This window comes from Miniopterus natalensis, chromosome 17, assembly GCF_054644295.1.
Source record: "Miniopterus natalensis isolate mMinNat1 chromosome 17, mMinNat1.hap1, whole genome shotgun sequence".
Taxonomy (NCBI): Eukaryota; Metazoa; Chordata; class Mammalia; order Chiroptera; family Miniopteridae; genus Miniopterus; species Miniopterus natalensis.
This window is the reverse complement of record NC_142097.1, coordinates 36226200-36248856: the sequence shown is the minus strand read 5'-3', so window position 1 is coordinate 36248856 and position 22657 is coordinate 36226200. Positions and strand designations below refer to the sequence as shown.

Sequence of the window (22657 nt, the reverse complement as noted above, 5' to 3'; positions counted from 1 at the left end):
TAATGTTGGTCAGATTTTTCTCCTCTGAAATTACTTTTTCTCTTTGTAGCAAGTAAGTATTTTGCAAAGAGATACTTTGAGACTACGTAAATATTCCCTTCTTCAACAAACTTTTAAATTAAAAAACATTTTTGTGTCAAAATATATATTATAAAATTTTCCATTTTAGCTATTTTTAAGTGTAAAATTCAGTGGCATTATGTACATTTGCAACGGCGTGCAACCATCACCACTGTCCATTTCGAAAACTTTCTAATCTTCCCTGAAACTCTATCCATTAAATAATAACTCCCCATTTCCCCCCTTTACTAGCCCCTAGTATCCTCTATTCTACTTTCTGTCTCTGTGAATTTTCCTATTCTAGGTATCTCATATAAGTGGAATCATACAATATTAGTCATTTTATGTCTAGCTCATTTCACTTTTACATACTGTTTTCAAGGTTTATTCATATTTTAGAATGTATAAGAATTTCACTTTTTATATTTCACTCCTTTTTATGACTGAATAATATTCCACTGTGTGTATATAACACATTTAGTTGGACACTTGGGTTGTTTCAACCTATCAGATCTTATGAATAATAATAGTATAGACATTGTTGTACAAGTATCAGTCTGAATCTTTCAACAAACTTTTGCCAACTACTTTTAGCATCTATTAATTTTCTTGGTTGAATGAATTATCACCATGCTTGCCAAAAAGTGATTTTTCTAAACTGATTACCCTTTCTATGGTGCAGTTTCTCTTTCTTTCTTCCATCCATCCATCCATCCATCCATCCATCCATCCATCCATCCATCCATCCATCCATCCATCCGAATGCAAAGATTCCTATCCCATTCAATGAGTTAAAATCTGTTACTATCATTATCTACTTTGTTGCTCAGGTTGTCCCAGATTTGGCCAGGGTAGGCCCTTTCAAGTCGGCTCCTGTAAACTTTTGGCATATATCTGTCATTTTCTGAGCACTTCTTTGCTTTCTGGCACAAGATATTCCCGGTTTATCACTGCCTGAAACGAGTCCTTTTCTCAAGAAGTCCTGGTTCTTTTTAGTGGAGAAAGGTATTTAGAACATCAGGCATGCTCATTGCTATTAGGATGTCATTGTCCTTCAGGTCCATTCAGTGGACTAAGTCAGTATATTCATATACACACATAAATATATGTACACATACATAAACATACACATGTTTATACTCATTTTTATTTGTAAATCCATATACAGCCCCCCCCCCCCCCCAATTCACAGTGATGCTCTAATTCCAATTCAATATCATAGAGTTAATTATAGTTTTTCTCCTTTCCGAAGTAACTCAGTTCCACAACAGTGACAAATCTGGCTCTCGTTATCCTCAGTTACTTAATCTATTCCCACTACATGTAACAAATTTCACTGCTGCACACTGCCACCATGCTCACAGATGCTCTACTCATCCTGGCTGGGTTCCTACCCCATGCCAGATAGACAATGAGTTACCACTTCTCCCACAGTCAGATCAGTTTTTCAAAATTGATACATAATTAACATACCATAAACTATCGCCTTTACATGTACAATTCAGTGTCTTTTAGTATATTCGTAAGGTTATGCAACCACTACCACTCTCTAATTAGAGAATATTTTCATCACTCCAAAAAGAAACCCCTTTCAGGTTCATTTTTGCTCTGAAAGTAGGACCCTTAAAATTCCTGATCTCTGGCATTCATTTTAATCCTCTGCTTCCAGACTGTTACATTCTTTCCATAAAATTAGTTTTTTTATGTTTTCTTTATATTTAGGCTACTTTTCAGTGGTTACCAACTATAGGAATCATTATTTTTCAAACCTTTTCACTGAGGGATGCTGAACAAAGTCAGTATAAGGTTTTTCCTTGGACTCACCATCAAGATAAATTTATTTCCAAGTAGCGAATTTATAGAAACCACATAAAAAGAAACCAGGGAACTCAAGATGGTCTATTTTAAATGTGATGCAGAAATGATTTACCTAAACTAAATACCTGTTTGCATTAACCTGATTCATTGTCAACATTTTTTCAGGTTTTATTTTATAATCAGATGCATTTAGTCTAACTTTATAACAATTCACAGCACAGATGCTATAGGACATTACAAAAAAAAATTTTTTTTAGTCAGATATGTCCTTTCAGCTTAGCAAGCATTAGATATAGTGTCATTGCTTGATGTCAAAATAAAATAGCTTCTTAATTTTTAGGATATTTAGTATTACACATGAAACCATTCCAAATGGCAAGAAATTGAGATTTACATTGTTATTATTCAGTTTAACATCTATCTTAACTTCTCTACTAAAGTCACAAGGTGGGGGTCAGAGGAAGGGACTATATGCATATTTTTGTATACTATTACTTAACGCAAGTGTTCCATCTGTGGAAAATCTATATAGAATTTTCATTGACTTTATGTCAAAGTAGAAAAACAGGTTCTATTTTCCCTTCCCTACTTCCTCTTCAAGAGGCAACAAAAATAGATTTTTCTGCCACAGACCAGAAATAAGAGAATTGGTAGGGCTATTTTTATAGTACAAATATTTAGATTTATATAGATTTTTCTCCCAAGAATGATTAAAGCTTCTTGTTTCTTGATAAAAAAGTTACTCAAATTCAAATTCATGAATTACCCTTTTCCCTTTCTATAGATTAAACTAGTTAAGCTTTTCCAAATTCTTCTTGGCATAGATTCCTGACTTCTGGATATTCTGGGGTTCCATTTCACTTTTTTCTAGAAAGTTATTGTGATAATTACCAAATACTTTCTATTTACATGTTAACACTAGGTACTATGAGAATAAAACATGGTGGAGATATAGTCCTTGACTTCGAAAAGTTTATAATCTATGATTCATTTATTTAACATATAGTGCTTATTATGTACAAGTCACTAAACACTTCACAAATATTAACTTACTCTTCATAACAACTTTATAAAGTAGGCGTTATTACCTCATTTTACAAATGAGAAAACTGAGGCACAGAGAAATTAAGTTACCTACTCAAAGTCACACAACCAATAAGTGATTGTAACCCAGGCTCCCCTACTCCAGAATGCATGCTCCCAACTAGTATGTTATACTGCCTTCCTCAATGGCAAATAGTATTACAATTAGTGAGAATGTTTATGTAAGACACTAACCACAAAAGATTGGTAAAGGGAAGTTTATTAGTATGAAAAACTTCTGTTCATCAAAGCCACTATTAAGATGGTTAAAAAGCAAGCCACAGAGTGGGAAAATATATCTTTAATTCATATATCTGAGGAAGGACTTGTATCTAGAATGTATAAAAGAACCTATACAAATCAATAAGAAAAATAAAGACAATCCAATTTAAAAATGAACAAAAGTATACAGGAATTTATAAGAGGATATCCAAGTGACCAATAAGCATATTTTGAAAAGCTGTTCAACACTATTGGGAAGTGATCATCAAAACCACAGAGATACCACTACATACATGCAGTGCAGAGCAGGACACAAAACAAACAAACGGAAAAAAACCCACCTGACAATATGGGGTAAAAGAGCACTTAAATACTGCTATGCTGCTGGGAGTGTAAATTGGTAAGCATAGAATTTGGAAAATATTTTAAGCTGAACATACTGAAAACCTTATGACCCAGCATATCTACTACCAGGTATACAAAAAAAGAAGAGGTACACATAGGTGTATCAAAATACATGTAACAAACATTTGTAGAATTACTCATAGTTGCCAAAATTACAGACATACAATGAAATATGACAGCAATAAAAGAGAATCTCACAAACATGCCACTGAACAAAAGAAGAGCGACTCAAGAGGATACATATGAAATTATTTCATTTATGTAAAGTCTGAAAACTGGTAAAGGAAATAATTGATCATCGCAATCAGAATAGTGGCTATGCTTGCAGGGAGTGGGTAATAATGCAGAGGAAGCATCAGAAAGCTGACGTGCTGGTAATGTTCTGTATCTTGATTTAGGCAGTGATTATACGCTTCTGTTCACTTCATAAAATTTTATAGCTGCATAATTATGATTTGTGTACCTTTATGTACTTATATTCTAATTTTTTAAAATTACAGAAAATGTATTAAGGACAAAGGACATTGGGTTTGAAAATGAAACAATATTCACCAATTTTTTTCCTCTAAGAAAGAAGTCTAGAATTATGAAAAAAGAAATAATGTTATATGTATTTTAAAAATTAGGATAAAATAAGAAATTACTTGACCACTCCCCTTATACTAGTTAACAACTTCAAGTGGAGCAAAGACACAAAGATAGGGAGAAGCCAATGTGTACAATAAATATTTTATAAATTAGAGGAAGTGCTAGAGAAAAGATAAAGAAATAATTAAACTTGTCTTGGAAAAGTGGAGGGAAGAAAAGGAGGGAAGAGGGTTCTTGGAGGAGGCCATACTAAAAATTCTTGTAATGGAGGAGTATGAGTTTTTAACAGAAGTTGGGGGAAGAGAGCAGAGGAAACAATTTTCAGATTCAAATTCGGTATGACATGCTACTTCAACACAAATACAAAACTCTAAGATCAAAACCAATTAAATGTAATAGACTATTCAATGTTTTAAAAGAGTGTTTTATTTCTGGAGTAATATTGATAGTAGTATTAGTAATAATGACAACAATAACACTTATTGAGATATTACTGTCTGGCACTTTTCCTAAGTGCTTTATGTGTATGAAATCATTTAATCTTCACATCATTTCTTATCTTACAGATAGTAAAAGAGAGGCACACAAAGATTAAGTTCTTGCCCATGGTTCTAGAGTTAGGTAAGAAGCGGAGTCAATATTAGTCCAGGCTGGCTGGCTCCTGGATTGACCACTTCATTATTTTGCCTGAGAATAACGTGATTATTGAGTACAAATTGTTTATATGGTTATTTTATTTATTGTAATCTTTAACAGCGTCCAGCAGAATTATCTGATAATAGATAATATAGGAAAGCACTCATTCAATAAATATTTACTGAGTACCTTCTGTATCCAGCACTATGTTAGGTGTTACATATACATTTATGAACAGTGGGCGTAGTCTCTATCCTTAGGAGCTTATAGTCTCATGGAGGAAATTAGAAAAAAATAATAATTTAATTAAATCCTAGTAAATTAAACTCTGTGAGAACTGTGCAGGCAGGATACAGAATGCTGAAAAAAAAAAAAAAAAAAAGCAAGTGCTAAATATTTCAGAACACTTTTGGTCTTTTTTTTTCTTTTTTTAATTTAAATAAAATGTATTAGAGTAACACTGGTTAATAAGTTTCAAGTGTGCCTTTATTTTTCTTGATGACACCAATTCCCCTTTCAGAGATGGTTTATGCTTTACAACATTTGCAAAAACTACCTTCTACTTAAAGCAGCCAAACTGTGGAGGGATTAAACAGTGATTACTGTGCCAAGACATAAAAACAGACACATAGATCAATGGAACAGAATAGAGAGCCCAGAAATAAACCTACACATATATGGTCAATTAACTTATGACAGAGGAGGCAAAAATGTCATCTCTTCAATAGATAAGACTACTATCTTACACCAGGCATAAAAATTAACTCAAAATAAACACTTGAATGTAACCATAAAACTAAAAGGAACCATAGACGGTAAGCTCCCTGACATCAGTCTTGATGAAGATTTTTTTTTTGGATCTGACTCCAAAGGCAAGGGCAACAAAAGCAAAAATAAGTAAGTGGGACTATATCAAATTAATTAGCTTCTGCACAACGAAGGAAACCATTGCAAAATGAAATGGCAAGTTACAGAATAGGAGAAGATATTTGCAAATCATATACGAATAAGGGGTTGATATCCAAAATATACAAAGAACTCATACAACTCTATAACAACAAAAAATAAACAATCCAATTAAAAATAGGCAGAAAATCTGAACAGGCATTTTTTCCGAAGATATACAGATGTTCAACAACATGGATGAAACTTGAGGGTATTATACTAAATGAAATAACCCAGACAGAGAAAGACAAATACCGTAGGATTTCACTTATATATGGAATCTAAAACAATCAATCAAAACAAAACAAATATATACAGAGAAAGGAGGGGAAGAGGGTTGGTGAAAATGGTTATGAAGGGGGGTCAAGAGATATAAACTTTAATTTATAAAATAAATAATTCACAGGAATATAACATATAGCATAGGGACTATAGTCAATAATAATGTATTGCATATTTAAAAGTTGTTAAGAGAGTGAATCTTAAAAGTTTTCATCACAGGAAAAACATTTTGTAACTTGTATGGTGACAGATGAGAACTAGACTTATTGTGGTGATCTTTTGCAGTGTATACAGATATCAAATCATTATGTTGTACACCTGAAAATAATATAATGTTATATATCAATTATACTTCAATTTAAAAAAACTGTGCCAAGAAATGAATGTCTAATAGCTAAGGTATCCAAATCTCTAATCTGTACTCCATACATGGCAGGCTTCATAGTCTAGTTTCATAGACTCTCCTAATTCTCAGCATTTTCACATCAGACTGTTTATATTTTCCTTTAGGATCTGTTAATTATAAACTGCTTGTTCTCATCTATATCAAATTACTCAGAAATTTGTAGCACATTTAATCAAATAAAGAAATCCATGCTTTCTGTCCAACAGTTACAAAATCTATGATTAGCTTGGCTCAACTGCCAAAGCAAACCTGGTTATATATTCATTTCTTAGTTCTTTTTTTTTATTTTAAATATATCTTTATTGATTTCAGAGAGAAAAAGGGAGAGGGAGAGAGAGAGATAGAAACATCAATGGTGAAAGAGTCATTGATTGGCTGCAGCCCGCAACCCGGACATGTGCCCTGACCGGGAATCGAACCCCGATGTCCTGGATCCTAGGTCGATGCTCAACCGCTGAGCCAGGCCTGGCTGGGTTCATTACTTAGTTCTTAAATGATTACCTAAACTTTTCCTTTCCTGATGAATGTTGGAAAATGGGTGACTGCTAAAAGCAGAAGATGTTATTTGTCACGCCAAGTGCTGAAGCCAGGGGCTCTTCCACATCCTCCCCAAACTAAGCTCCTGACTGTGAGAATCACTGCCTACCAGTGATCAAGAATCAAAGCAACCACCACTAGCTCAACTCTATTCACAGAGTGGCTGACTTTAAAGCATTCCCCCTACTTCTTAGTTCCCCTGGGTATACTTGAAGAAGAAGGGGTAGAAACAGATGAAACAATTGTTGAAACTGGGGCATGGGTACATGGCAAGTTGTTTGGATATGTTTAAAACTTTACACAATAAAAATTGTTTCCTGGCTTAGCCATGTGACTTGACTTGGACCCTGGACGGTTATGAGCAGAGACTTGAAATGTGCCAGTGCACTTGGGCTTATGTTCTGGTGCTCTGGTCATTCACCAAGAGAAGAGCTTCTCTCTACTTGATGCTCCTTCAGCCTTAGCCCCAGAATGAACACACACAGATCTGAGCCCAACTTGAACGCTAGAGCAGTTAAGTCAACATGCGGACTGAAACAGAGCTATTCCAACCAACACTTACAAATCCATGGGTAAGAAAACAAATTGCTTATTTTTGGTTGTAATGCATTTTAGGGTGATTTGTTAACAAAGTATTATTGTGAGCATTTAATTTTTAGATATTTGTAATTCAAATACAACCACAACTTAAGTAGCAGACTACAATGAAATCCTGGTGGGTTTTCCTACCATGTATTTTCTGATCAATATAATCACTCTCTTACACCTTCATACTCACTTCCAGTTGTCATCTTATTTCAGATTCTCTTCTATTTCTTACTCATCTACTGATCTTCTCTTTTTAAAAACATAATTTACATAAATCATATTCTTATAAAGCGTACAACTGAATGAATTTTGACAGATGTACACATCTGTGAAAATTGCCTTCAAAATCAAGACACAGAACATTTCTACCATCTCCCTAAGTTTCCTTATGTTCCTTTAAAGTCACACCAAACCCTCTAAGTCTCTAGCCACTGGCAACTAGTGATCTGTTATCTTACAACATGTTTTAGTTTCTTCCTTGCTTTCTGAATATCTAAACTGAGGTTTAATTTCGTTCAATTCCAATTTAGCAAAGAATTAATGCTTGTAGAAAATATATGTAAATAATAACATGGATAAGATTCTTCATTGTGATTCAGCAATGGCATTTCAACAAACAGCAACTACCTTGCTTCTTGACAATAGTAAGAGCTAGGTTAGATTAAGGATGTCACATGGGCAATCAGGAAGGAAAAGATAGTCTCCCTAAAAATCATTCTGATTTATAAATCTGGAAAAGAAAAAGACTCTGACAGGGTTTCTCTTTCAAAACTCAATGCATGAATTGGGAATCAGTGCTTTTATTTTACTTTATTACACTAAAATTTGTGTGAACAAATGCAAAGCACAATATTTCATTGCCCAAGAAGTATGACAATACCTCAAAACATGAAAGTGAGTCTTTTAACAGTGTGCTATAGTGCCATTTGAAGAGCTGTTTTGTTCCTTTTAGAAAAAGAAAAGCTGGTTCCTAATACATAACTACTGTGATTGACGAAAAAAATTAATATTCATCTACAACACTGGATTAAGCCCAGGGTTCTGCACCCTGAAAGTGAAATCCCCAAGTCTTTCACTATTCAAAACTGATTCATAAAATCAAATGTCTCGGATTAGGTTTGGCCCAAGGTTTTGCCTATTGTCTTTTTTAAAAAAACAACAACCATACAACCCAGCGGGGCGTTGCTCAGCAGTTGAGCCTAGACCTGGGATCCAGGAGATTGGTGTTCGATTCCCGGTCAGGGCACATGCCCGGGTTGCGAGCTCGATCCCCAGTTGGGGGCGTGCAGGAGACAGCCGATCAATGACTCTCTCATCATTGATGTTTCTGTCTCTCTCCCCCTCTCCTTTCCTCTCTCTGAAATCAATGAAGATATATTTTTAAAAAAATAAAATTTTAAAAACACACAAACATGTCTTATCTGGGTTCAGAGGTATATTATCCTGACATTTCAGATGACAGCTACTGATATCTTCCCTAGAACTAGAAATAATTTGATTCTGCTGACCCCTAATGCTGTAAGTATGTAGTGGTTGCATTCACTGTGGTTTAACTTCTATTTTAACGAGCAGGAATAAACAAAAGACCTAAAACCAAGTCTTCTAAGGTCCTTTACCAAAGCTCTGATCTGTATACTCAACTAGAGCTGTGAACATTTCTGACACAGCTCTATAGACTCACTGTAGAGTGAGTGTAAAGGATGTTGCTAGGCAACTCATCTAAGTTTGGAAGAATCTAAGCATTGATAATGACTCTGTCTCAGTTTGGCTCCCACACAAGAAGGGTTTTAGTGAACTCCCACATGTGTTTACAGGCCATTCATGAGAAGAGATGTTTCTAAAAGTGTGTGTCCAGGAGTCCAAATCAGGGACCTATACTGTTTCTTTTCTAATTCAAGTTTAATGTTTCTAACATAGCAACTATTTTCTACAACTGTGCAGAAATCCAATAAGGATTAGGCAAAATAGGCCACATGCAGAGGGCAAGTGATGAGTGAACATTTTTATTCATAGCTTTAACATTCCTGTTTGCACATGGCCAAGGCAAAGTTTCTTCAAGTATCTCAAATCATGAAAATCACCCTGAAAACCGATTATCTACCACAATTATTTTAACTCTTTTGAAAACTATCTTTGAATTTTTTTCACTTATTCTCAATAATATCAATAGTTGAAAGGATGTTCAGTAAAAACTATGTTCTAATAAGAAAAATATGCAATCAGTTGCAAAAGAGGTAACATATGTTTTTATAAATAGTATACATGCAAACTACTGCTCTGCTGGATGGGCCTGATCCAAACCTCCCTCTTTCAAAGCAGACACTTTGCATGCATGCTTACCAGGGCAGTATGCATCCACGTCCAGCTTCTGAGCTGAAGTGAGGGTTGGGGAGCCAAGCTCGGATTCTGGAATTCGTGGGCTCTCAACAAACTTTGCCTTCCTCAAAGGGGCTAAGGACAAAAAAAAGAGACAGAGAGAGGGAGAGGGGAAAAAGGGGGGAGTGGGTAGAAAGGAAGGAAGGAAGAAAGAAAAAGGAAAGAGAAACAGAGGGAAAGAGAAGGGAAAGAGAAACATAGAGGGGTCATGAGTAAGGGGAACAGCAGGCAACAGATGGAAGCACTTAAATGAACGACACACTCTGTCAGACTCAGATCAGGTTACCCTATTTTTTGTGCCAGGAAAAAAAAAAAAAAAGCATTCTTCATAGAGGAGATGGGTCTTGTTAAAAAGTCACTGCAAACTGGAAAAGCTAAAATCTAATAATCAAAGCAGAAGTTGTAACTGCCTATAATCTTTAGCTATTTCTCTCTCTTTATAAGGCGAAGAGCTTTCTTATTTTGTCTTTCTTTGCCATTAAATACAGGTATTAACTGAGGGAAGTACAGGTCTAAGTTTTAGGATTTTGGTCATAATAATTGTAATCAAAGGTTTTCTTTATCCACAAATAACTATTACAAATCTCAGTTGTGATAAATACCGTGTAAGTAGGATTAATCTACCTCACTTAACAAGGAAATCAATCACCTGAGTGTTCAGCTATTGACATAAGAAGTCAAAACTGCTAGTGGACTAGGTAAGATATCAACTAGGCCATGCCCGTCTGACAATGGGTGCTAAATAGACAGTATTTAGTTACAAATATGATCGTGTGGTATATGAAACAGTAATATTCCATACCATGGAATCCATTCAAATATAAAATATAATTCACAAACTGAAAGCTTTACTTATTAAAAGCTCATATAACTTTTACTTACTGATTTTTAGGGATAAATGTTAAGACACTATTGATATACATTTAAATAATCAGTTAATATGTTAAAAGTTAAAAATATGAAGATTGCTTTGATACTTTCAAACTGAGTCCTATTAAATAAACTATAATAGGGTGAAAGTATTTAGCAAAGTATCAAAAGTACCAATTGAATTTGAATTTATTTGTACGCATTATATATTAGTGTCATAACATAGGTGTCCAAGACATTGAATGCCTAAGATCACATTACTTTTTCAAAAGTTTCTGCATGTTCTTCAAAATCCTTATCCATTACTATCCACAAGGGATTCTAAGTTATTCCTAAAAGACCCTGTAAAAAGTAATATAAAACTTTCTCACTATAATGGCCAGAATTCTTCTGTTTTCTTTGGAGGATAAAAATAATAATGTATTAAAAATACTTTTGAAATGTGCCAGTACTCAAAATCTACAGACAACTAATTCACACTTTAAATCCTAGGGTGTGTATGTATATTTTAAGCTTCTGTTAAACACACACACACATACACAAAATAAATAAATAAAGGCAGTTACTATCTCCATGGCAATAAAGGCTAAGGATGCTAACAGTATGATTTTCCACCAAAAGTAAGCTTTGAAAATAGCAGAACTCTCACCTCTGCTAAGAGTGTAATACTTGAACCTATTTTTAAAACTCACGATCACAAGTGAAGATCTCAAGTGATATAAATGCATGTCTGCAGGCTACTAACAGCCAATATTAGAATCTCTTTCATCATAATCTCACTAATCAATTCAAAAATAATGAAACAATTTATGTATCCAATATTGTTTAGTATAGGAGAAATTATAATTTAATTCTGAAAGCTCTTAGGTCCTTTATAGAATTATATTAATACACTGTCATGGCAACAGAGTAACTATTTTACCTGAATTCTGACACACCTGCTCAAGGGACTCTATATCTAAAAATATTAATAACAATTTTCATAATGAAATTTGGGGCTAGCAGACAGAACTTAGCAACTTAGGGTAGATATGTAAGAAATAAATTAAAGGATGAAAAGAGAAATTGAGGAAGGTCTGAGTAATGTACAAGAATTGAGATGGAATCAAGGGGAAAATCAGGATCATAAAGATCTGTGAAGCTTAATGCCCTGTAGACTTCTCTATTTTCCCTTCTCAGATAATTCCAACTGAGGTTATCTTTAGCTCATAGCAGACATTTAATTCTTTTTTTCTACCTTCATCTCTCCTTCATCCGTGGGATGCATACATGCCCAATAATGAATCTGAATCATTTTGTAGGGTAGCTTATAATGCTGTTCTGACCCGAGTTATAGAAAACTAGCGTTATCTGTAAGTCAATCAAACATAGGTGGTATAATCTATGACATGACACTGTCCAACAGTCTTAAATACTACTTGGTGGAGAACATAAAAGGCCAACTTGGAAGATGGGACATATTTTTCTTGGAAGCCTTGAATTTTAATATATTTCAGTGTAAAAATAATTGGTATATAAGATGATTCAGGTAGGTAAAAGAATTCTAGGTCTAAACAAAGGAAAAAAGAAAAGAAAAATGAAGTGGTTGAAGTGAAATGGACAGAAAGAATCTAAAAGAAAACCAGGGATTTTATTGTGATGTAAGAGAGGATAGGAAACTACTGTTCTGAGAAGTGATCTGAACCAATACTAGGTGCATGATTTTTATACTGTAAGAGACTTGAGTTTGGGAACCTGGCAGAAGTTGAGAGAAAGGATACATATTGGTTCAGAGTACAGGCTTAGTCATTTCAAAGATTTAGGTCTTGGTTCTAGTATTTATTAGTAGTGACAAAAGGAGCAAGTTAACTTAAGCCTCACTGAGTCTCTGTTTTCTCCCAAAGTCATAGGATTGTTATGAGGTTTGTAATTCCAAGCATGTAAAGTACTTAGCACGGTACTTGGATATGATGATATAGCTCATCTATGGGTTTATTAAGACATGGAGCAGGGAAGGCTATGCCTGTGCAAAACAAAATAAGCAAATGTTTTGTTTTGTTTTTCAATTTTATTATTGTTTAAAATATTACAGATGTCCCTTTTTCTCCCCAATGACCCGTTCCACCCCGTTCCTTTCCCCTCCCCAGTCCCTCTCCCCACCATTGTCCATGTCCTTGGGTTGTGTATATATGCACATAAATTCTTTGGTTACTCTCTCCCCCTCCACCCACCGCCCTCCTCCATCCCTCTGACATTCATCAATCTCATCTATGCTTCCATGTCATTGAATCTATTCTGTTCATCAGTTTATTAAGTTCTTTAGATTCCACGTATAAGCGAGATCATGTGATATCTGTCTTTCGCTGCCTGGCTTATTTCACTTAGCATAATATTCTCCAGGTCCATCCATACTGTCCCAAAGGGTATGAGATTCTTCTTCTTTACAGCTGCATAGTATTCCATGGTGTATATGTCCCACAGCTTTTTTATCTACTCATCTACTGATGGGCACTTGGGCTGTTTCCAGATCTTAGCTATTGTAAACTGTGCTGCTATGAACATCGGGGTACATATATCCTTTCTGATGAATGTTTCAGGATTCTTAGGATACATTCCTAGGAGTGGAATCACTGGGTCAAACGGCAGCTCCATTTTTCATTTTTTGAGGAACCTCCATACTGTTTTCCATAGTGGCTGCACCAGTCTGCATTCCCACCAGCAGTGTACTAGGGTTCCCCTTTCTCCACACCCTCGCCAGCACGTGCTGTTTGTTGATTTGTTGATGGCAGCCATTCTGGCAGGTGTGAAGTGATAACTCATTGTGGTTTTAATTTGCGTCTCTCTGATGATTAGCGACGTCGAGCATTTTCTCATGTGTTTCTTGGCCATCCGTATGTCCTCTTTGGAGAAGTGTCTATTTAAGTCCTTTGCCCATTTCTTAATTGGGTTGTTTGTCTTTCTCTTGCTGAGTGCTATGAGTTCTTTGTACACTTTGGAAATTAGCCCCTTATCAGATTCATCCCTTGGCAAATATGTTTTCCCAGACCGTGGGGTTCCTTTGTACTTTGAGGCTGTTTTCTTTTGCTGTGCAGAAGCTTTTTAGTTTGATGTAGTCCCTTATGTTTATATTTTCCTTTGTTTCTCTTTCCCTAGGAGATGTATCAGTGAAAAGTCCACTACGTGGGATGTCTGTGACTTTAGTGCCTATGTTTTCTTCCAGGAATTTTATGGTTTCGTGACTTACATTTAAATCTTTTATCCATTTTGAGTATATTTTTGGGTATGGAGAAAGTTGGTGGTCTAGTTTCATTCTTTTGCATGTATCTGTCCAATTTTCCCAGCACCACTTATTGAAGAGACTGTCCTTACTCCATTGGATACTCTTGCCTCCTTTGTCAAATATTAACTGACCATAATGGCGTGGGTCTATTTCTGGGGTCTCTGTTCTGTTCCATTGATCTAAGCAAATGTTTTTGAGACATAGTATGGAGACACAGTATAACATAGCTTAATAGTGAAGGTTAGCTAGCTTAGGAATTAAGGGTCTGGGTTCTGAAACCAGAAAGCCGAACTCATAGTCCCATCTCTTCTACGTTTTCCTAGCTGTGGGAACCTTTCCATGTCTAAGTTTCCTTATCAGTTATTTGAGGGTTAATAACAGTACCTACGCCATGACAGATAGCAAAAACAGTGATATTACCAATTGTTTTTAAAATGATTTTTGACACAAATAATAAAAGTGATTATTTTAAAAATTACTTATAATTTTTCCTATGAGGAACACATTAACCCTGTTCTGCAGAGTGTAAAACAGAATCACAAGAACTTTTACCCAAGATCATAGTATTTTAGTAGTAGATTACAGACTCATATCCAGGTATTTTGATTAATAATATGATATACTGTTTCATTTACAATATAGTTCTTTAAGGTGTAGAACTCATTTTAAAGAGATGATTTTAAATGATCTATAAAAATGGCAGTAAGTAGCACTGAATTACATAGTATGGTTAGACTTTACTAGTACCTACCAATATCCTGGCCTCAACTTCTTTTTAGACAGAGGGGTGACTATAATTGCCCTGTGAGGTTTAGGAAGAACTATGTGACTAGCTTTGGGTTACAAAATAAAAGCAGAGGTGGCACAGCCCCGATAGTCTGTCTCTTCCTTTGGCACAAAAATCACAGGGAGGTCTCATGTTGAGATGATGGAGATGCAAAATTGAAGCCGCCTGTATTGTGGTGTGTTACTGCATGAAGGACAGCTGTCCTGGAGAGTTGCCCAGGCTTGCTGGGTGAACTAGAAATAGACCTTTGTTGTGTTAGGCCACAGGGATTTTTAAGGTTGTTTGTTATGATAGCATAGTCTAGCCTATTTTAACTAATGAAATAGCTACAATGTTATTCCCTTTTCAGTTATCTTTCAATCCTTATGAATGTGTCAAGAAGACAATTTTAATGTGGTACTAACAGTGGCTAGTCCTCCTTTTTCATGAAGAGGGAGAAGAGTTTAGGTTCACAGCCATTTGAAGGTATTTCGCTAGAATTAATGTTCTAGTTAATCTTACAGCTTGTGATACTGATTTTCCAGTTTGACTAGTAATATAATTTCTTTTAAAGTAAATTTATTTAAATAAAAACATAAAATTTAAAGAAAATATTAGGTAAAAATATGGTTATAAGAAAGTATGGCAAAAATCATGAAGATGCTATACTACCAATGAATGAAATTTGAGAAGCAGTGCTGTGCACCAAACTATATCTCACTATACAGCTGTATGTGCTGTCCATTCTGTGTAGAGTTGTGAGCAAAGCATTTAGGCAACTGCATTTAAATCTGTACCAAGTATGAAGAGATAGAGCTGATAAAATATTTTGACATAATAAGAGCAATCTATTATAATCATAATTGGGATAATGGCTAGGCATTAAAGAGAATCAGGAGATAACAGGTAAAAAGGAGGAAAAAAATGAGTTGAAAAAAAGACTTCCCCTATAAACAGACCTATAGTTATTTGAGCAACCTAATCATTTGATAAGATAATCAGAGCCGTCGCCTCTTAAAATTTTTTGCCATCTTTTCAGGAGAGGCAATCCAGTTCTATATACTTATAATGGCCACTGATAGCACATTCAGAGTTTGAAGTAGGGAAAGAGAAAGCACAGAGTGAATCAGTTGTACATACAGTACACAATCTCTGAAGAATCTACATCCAGGGTTATATCGTGGCATCCTTAGACTGTGGTCCACACTATTATAAGTATCACTAAGATTACAGCAACATATAAGACAAAGGTTCTGCCTTTTGCCAGTCATATTGTGAATAATAAACATCTGGAAAAGGCAAATTAAAACACCATGAGATAACCTCTTCTTCCCACTATGATGGAGTGATCAGTATTGGACTTGCCCTCCCACTAGAAACAACTGTTTTCAGAGACTGGACAACTGACAGCATGGTAATGTGATCCCTGAGAGAAAAGGATAGGGGAGAAAACTAGGTGAACCCTGGCTTTTTTGCCTAAAGGTATTCTCCTGATGGTGGGGAACTCAAAGAATGATAGTCGTGTTGAACTGAGGAAACAGAGATCAGAAATTGGGAAAGCCAAGACAACTGGAATTTACAGAGTACTGAAGAATAGAAAGCTAAGCAGAAACAGAACTAAAAATTCTGTGTAGGGGTCCTTTTGAGTCTTTAACTAAATAGTGAGTTGCACATAGGTGGGGTGAGACTCCATGAGGCTAGAGAATACATACCAGGAATCTCTAAACTGAACAATTTCTAGAGTTCCCACAGGAATGGGAGGTTTTTTTCCATTCTGTGTAGAGATCTTATTAAAAGCATTAGGAGCATTCAGTAGAAATCCAAGAAAGGAAACATTTTGGTAGCAGGGCTACACTGGCCTTAGAGTAAAAAGTCACCCTCCACCTGCCTAAACAAAGCTTTAAAAAGGCTCAAAATGATCAGACTGATCCCCTAGTGACTTATATGCCTTTGAGGGTCAGAAAGCAGCTGCCTAGCTTTCCCGGTGAAAGTCAAGAATAAAGAGACGTTGACTTCTTTTGTTAATGCACCCTTCAAATATCACTGAATGTGGAGGTGCCTGGACACAGCCAAAGTGTCTTTTCCAGTGTTTCATTTTTAACTCAACTATATCCTTATTAGCATATATTGTTAGAAATTTTTAATGGAAATAATCCAGACATTAAAGCTAGAAATTAAATTATTGTAGTCTGATTATAACAATGGTGATTTATATAATGTTTGTTTATGAAAGTCTAAGTCAGTGAGGAGGGTATTTATAGTGTGATTAACATTTATGTTATCCATGAGTGCTTTTTATGAATTTGCATGTCATCCTTGTGCAGGGGCCATGCTAATCTTCTCTGTATTGTTCCAATTATAATACAGTATATATGCTGCCGAAGCGAGCACCATGAGTGCTTTATAAAACTCTAATAAACTCTATTTGTAACACCTGTCTTTGCTTTGATTTTACTGTTTCTATTCATTTAGCAAATAATTATTAACCAGCTACTATGTTTCAGACACTATTGTAAGCACTATAATCTAAAGCATTATGTTTGTTTTTATTTCTAGATATAATTAACCTCTAATGCATAATAAGAGGTATCGTATTTGAATGAAAAAATTAAGCTGATCCTAATTTTTGATGATGTACGTTTGGCTCATTTAAAAGAAAGAAGGCTAGATTCATACAGAATTTGCTGCTTTGTTTACTAGTTCTGCATCTCTTATGAATTTCCAAGCTATTATGTAGAATACTATGCGTTCACCAAAACCTGTTCTCTTCTCCTGGGCACATAGGTCAATAATACATCCCAGCATTCCTTGCAGATAAGTGTATCATGTGACTGAATTTTGAATGAGTAGAAATAAAGTATACCAATTCCAGACTAGGTTATAAAAACTTCACATATGCAATTCCTCCTGGCCTCTGGCTTGGTGCAGAGAATCCACCAGAGAATTCTGAGGCTCTATAGACCATACAAGCAATAAATATGGAGACCACTATAGTGTTCCAAAGAAAGAGTTACTGTAAAAAATGACTGCAATAACTTTTAGGACATTCCTACAAGACAACTTTGGTGGTATTTTGAATAAATTAAACAGAAATTGTAATTTCAAGAAGAAATTGAGATCTAAGTTTTTGTTTACCTATACATGTTATTACAAAGAAAAAGGCAAACAAATCATTGTTATACATGTCATCTCTTCATAGCAGTGAATGACAAAACTCAGGGTATATGAGATAAAATAAGGCAGCATAGATTTCAATTACCTATAATATCTTTGCAGATACAAATCAATAATCTGAATGCAGAAAAGCCTTTTAAATATGCTAATACTCAGATTCCAATTAGTTTAAAGCATTAGGTTTCATTTCCATACATCTGAAGAACAGCTAAGTTTTTGATAATATAAAAAGGAGTTCCAAATTTCAAAATTTTGGGTATGTTGGCTTATGTGTGATTATTGGTTTACAGATATAAGCAATTCTATATATTTGTCAGGCCAACTTCTGAGTTTAAAGTAGCTATGTAACATAAGTACATTTAAATTTTAAATATTACATAAGCATGTTTCATCATAGAAATTGGAAAATACAAGAAGCAAATATAAGGCAAAAATGATCAGAATCCTACCTGTTAAAGTTTCAGAGCCTTTCCTGTTATTTTACATAAAATATTAATGCCAACAAAAGCAGCTAAAATGACTCATGACTTGCCTTTGTAATATATAACTTTTGAAAGGAATACTTAGATCCTAAAACTGGCAAGTGAATTCACTGAGCAACATTTTATATGAAGTGGAGAGTCTTATGCCTGAGAAGAGTTCTACCTCTAATAAAATTGAACATTAGCTAGTTTTTTCCTTGTTAAATGACTCTCACCTCCTCAAAATATAAAATATCTCAAAAAAATTTTATATATGTAATAAACAGATAACATATTTACATATGTAATTTATGCAATAACATGGAGCAGAGATGTGGTATGACTGTAAGGAATAAGGCTACATATACTTGAAAATGTTCTAAAAATTAGTTACTATATCCCCATCTCTCTCAGTTAAAGGAAAAAATCTATTTTCTCTAGCACCTTTAAACAGAAGTACTGTATCTGTAATTCATATCTTCTCATCACATGCTTATGAGAAAGCAGAGGGAAAGAAATAGTAGGATAAAGAAATGAAGGTTGCAATGAAAAGAAATGGCTTTAAAGTGAGGCTTGTGTTACATGGCTTACACTATTGGCCTTCAAACAATTATTCAATTTTTCCAAGCTTGGATTCCACATCTTTAAAATGTGATCCATATCTCCCTCTTAGAGTTGTTATGAGGATTCAATTTAAAGAGCAAAGTGCAGACAAGGCTAAAAAAAAGATACTGTATTAATATTTATTATTCTTTGGAAATAGGCAACTGAAGCACAATGTGCTACTGAAGGCCACAGACTGAGCTCCCCCTGGAACCACAAACTAAAATATGGATCTTGGATTTATGGATCAATCATAATGCACATAATAAGTTGCTCTGTATATCTCTAAACTAAGTAGCCTATGTAATCATAACAATACTATGCTACTTATCTCCCAAGGTTATTGTAATGATTTAAATAAACTTATTTTTTAAAAAATTGATTTCAGAGAGTGGAAGGGAAAGGGAGAGACAGAAACATCAATGATGAGAGAGAGTCAATGATCGGCTGCCCCCTACGTGCCCCCCCGCCCCACTGGGGGTCAAGCCATCAACCCCGGCATGTGCCTTGACGGGGAATCGAGCTTCGATCTCCTGGATCATAGGTCGATGCTCAATCGCTGAGCCATGCCAGCTGGGCTGAACTCATCTTTGTAAAGGAATTATCATAGTGCCTTACACATAAAATGTGCTTAATACTAGATGTTGTTGTTAGATGATGATGATGATGTGATAGGTAATGGGGGAACATGGACATGTACAAAGAAATTTTAAGATGCTAATCAAAATATCTGGCATCTAGAGGGGATTATTTATAACATCAAACTGCAAGAAGTAATCTACTCACACATCTTGCCTCAGTTCTGTTTCCCTATCCCTCACACCCAAAAGGATAGCTGGTATTTAACAGATGAAGTTATTTTCTTTAGTGGAATATGTATTATAACAAGAGTACTAGGACAGGTCCTCTTGTATATGTGATGGGAAAGGTACAGTGTGTTTCAAAAGAGGCATTATATATGGGAAAGTTAGTAGCTCATTCCTTTTTGAACATTTATATGACATTGGGTTAAAGATTCTGGTATGATAAATTTGAAATATAATTTTACCCCCCCCTATTGTGTCTAAATCATCAAACCCTACCAGATAAGCTCTTTGAAGGTAAGAACTGTAGAATAACCACCTTAGAACAGTGTTTTGAGAATGATATATAATGCCATTACATTGCTGTTTTCAATTTTGCATCTGCTCTCAATAATGGCTGAAAATATGCTGACTAGGTACAGTAACATAAAATTCCTTGGGAAAAATAGTCTTACATATATTTAAGAACTAAGAGAGAAATAACCTTGGATACTAACTAGCATGTAAATAATGATCAGCCGTTATTTACTGACAACTCCAAATTGATTTCTACAAGGCGGAGCCAAAAGGTCTAGGGTTAACAAAGAGAACAAAAAGCTAACAATTAGGGACGGAAATTAAAACCTCTCTTTTTCTTTTTCAAAACTTCAGGAAAGTAAAATGAAGAAGATCCTGGGCAGTCAATGTAGGAGGCAAAAAACTGCTGCAATCTGCATAAACATAAACACTGTGCCAGACTGTAATGAAATCCCACAAGGGTAGATTAACAACAAATAAGTCTTTGTCCCATGGACAAAAATGACTACTGAGACATTTTCAAAGATTAACTGTGAAGGACCATTAACTTTCTGGCTTGTTTTTGGAATGTGCAGTTGCTACTAATCTTATAATAAGAAACTCACAACAGAGAACACTTCACCACCCACTAACCGTGGGTAAAGAATCACAACATTCTCTAACCTTAGAATATCTGTCAGAAACTCCCAGTCTAGAGAGAGAACTCGTGAACATGGATAACAGTGTGGTGACTGTGGGGTGGGGTTGGGGGAGGTGGTGGAAGAGGGTATATGGGGGATAAATGGTGATGAAAAAATTAAATTAAAAATGTTATGCTAAGATTAAAAAAATAAAGGCCTCTGTTCTAGAAATAAATTTTTTTTTAAAAAAGATGATTAACTCCTGAGAAGAACACAATATGGAAAGATGAGTTGCCTACCATGAAAAAAGAGGGTTAACTAGAGGAATAGAACTATTGTTCTACAAGGTGAGGCTTTAATTTTGAGGTAGAAGCAGGGATTTTTATTCTAGATTTCCTTAAATACACAAAGGAATGAAGTATTAATTGCCCTACTCTTCGTAGTTTGTTAGTAAGTGGGTGGTTTATAAACATGCAAAAAGTAGAATGATTTAGCTCAGAGGTCTTTATTTTCATAGGGTTTTCATTAGACTCCTCCCACTCTTGGTTTTTAAACTAATAAAACACATCACTCTATTCACCATATTACTTTCTTTAAATACGAAAAAAAAATCTTGGTAGGAGGATGGAAGTAGAAGCAGTGTTACACAATACAGCCAAGAGGAATGGAAGCAAAAAAGTAAATCTCAAACTTAAAAGTTCACAAATTTTTCTTATTTCTGTCATTTTAAGAATGTACCTCACTGGATGTACAGTAAGGAGAAAACATGTAAGTATGGAACAATAAATGGGAAGGAAAAGAACACTAAAGTCAGGGTTTCTATAAAATTTAGTACTAAAGCTAAATGTTGGTTCCCCGATACATAAATATTTCTATGGTTAGAAACAAATAACTTTTGAGAAAGTGTCAGTGTTTATGAATGACAAAAATCTCAAAATCCTATTGGGGAGGTTGTGCTTCTGTAAAGCCTGGTAAGCTTCTCTGCCAGATGGACCCTCTCACAGATAACTATAAACTCTAGACAAAATTATGAGAAACAACTACCTCAGGCCCTGCAGATTGAACACAGTAGACAGGTTCTGGAGGAAAGCTGACACTTGTAAGAAAAAAAGATCAGATTGGATGAGTTTCCCATTTTTTTTGGCTTCTGGCCTATAAGCAGACCACAGCACTGCATGGAATCATTAAAATTCCAACAGAAAACCTACAGTTTTTCTGGTCTTGTGGCAACAATCACTGAAAAATGAGGGGAGGAGGATTTCCAAAAAGGAGAGAGGACTACAGGAGGCAACCCAGGTTCTGTGTATATACTCTGCTCAAACTTCTGGCTGATTCCTGAACCATGCATGGAACAGAACTGAACTGAAATGATGCCCAAGAGATAGTTTCCCATCAAACCAAGTCAAAAAAAGAAAACAAGAGAGGACTAATTGAGATAGTCGATCAAGTTAACTGCCTGCTGAAAGAAAAATATGAACACCTTTTGAAGAAATATGACAAAATCCAGAGTATCCACGAAATAAAATGTCCAGGATGCTGTATGAAATTACTCAATACATACAGAACCAAGAAAAAGTGACCCATTATCAAGAGAAAAGATAGAGACCAACCCTGAAACACTCCAGATACTGTAATTAGCCGATGAGTAATTTAAAGCCATTACTATAACTATTTTCAGTGAGGTAAAGGGATGTGTTCTCTTAATTTAAAAAACGGGAGGAAATCTCAGCAGAGAAATAGAAACTATTAAAAAGAACCAAATGGAAATTCTACAGCTGAATGGGTTTAAGAGCATATTTAAATGTTTAAACATGACAATTTAAATGACAGTACACACACACACACACACACACACACA

General features: G+C 35.1%; 1 protein-coding gene and 1 non-coding gene across 7 annotated transcripts in view; both read right to left on the bottom strand.

The window, feature by feature from the left end:
* The window catches only part of TANC2 (tetratricopeptide repeat, ankyrin repeat and coiled-coil containing 2), a 205023-nt gene that overhangs the window by 101751 nt on the left and 80615 nt on the right, over positions 1-22657 (bottom strand). For 3 of the 6 annotated variants that reach the window (XM_087826279.1, XM_087826280.1, XM_087826282.1), the window contains exon 5: positions 9911-10021. The exons of the other annotated variants lie outside the window; for them this stretch is intronic. In XM_087826279.1, coding sequence (XP_087682405.1) covers positions 9911-10021 — 111 coding nt within the window. The remainder of the gene's footprint in view (positions 1-9910; positions 10022-22657) is intronic. 6 annotated transcript variants of the gene reach the window in all.
* LOC148091297 (U6 spliceosomal RNA) lies at positions 17121-17232 on the bottom strand. The gene has a single exon (XR_015715963.1). It is a non-coding gene; the product is annotated as a U6 spliceosomal RNA (small nuclear RNA).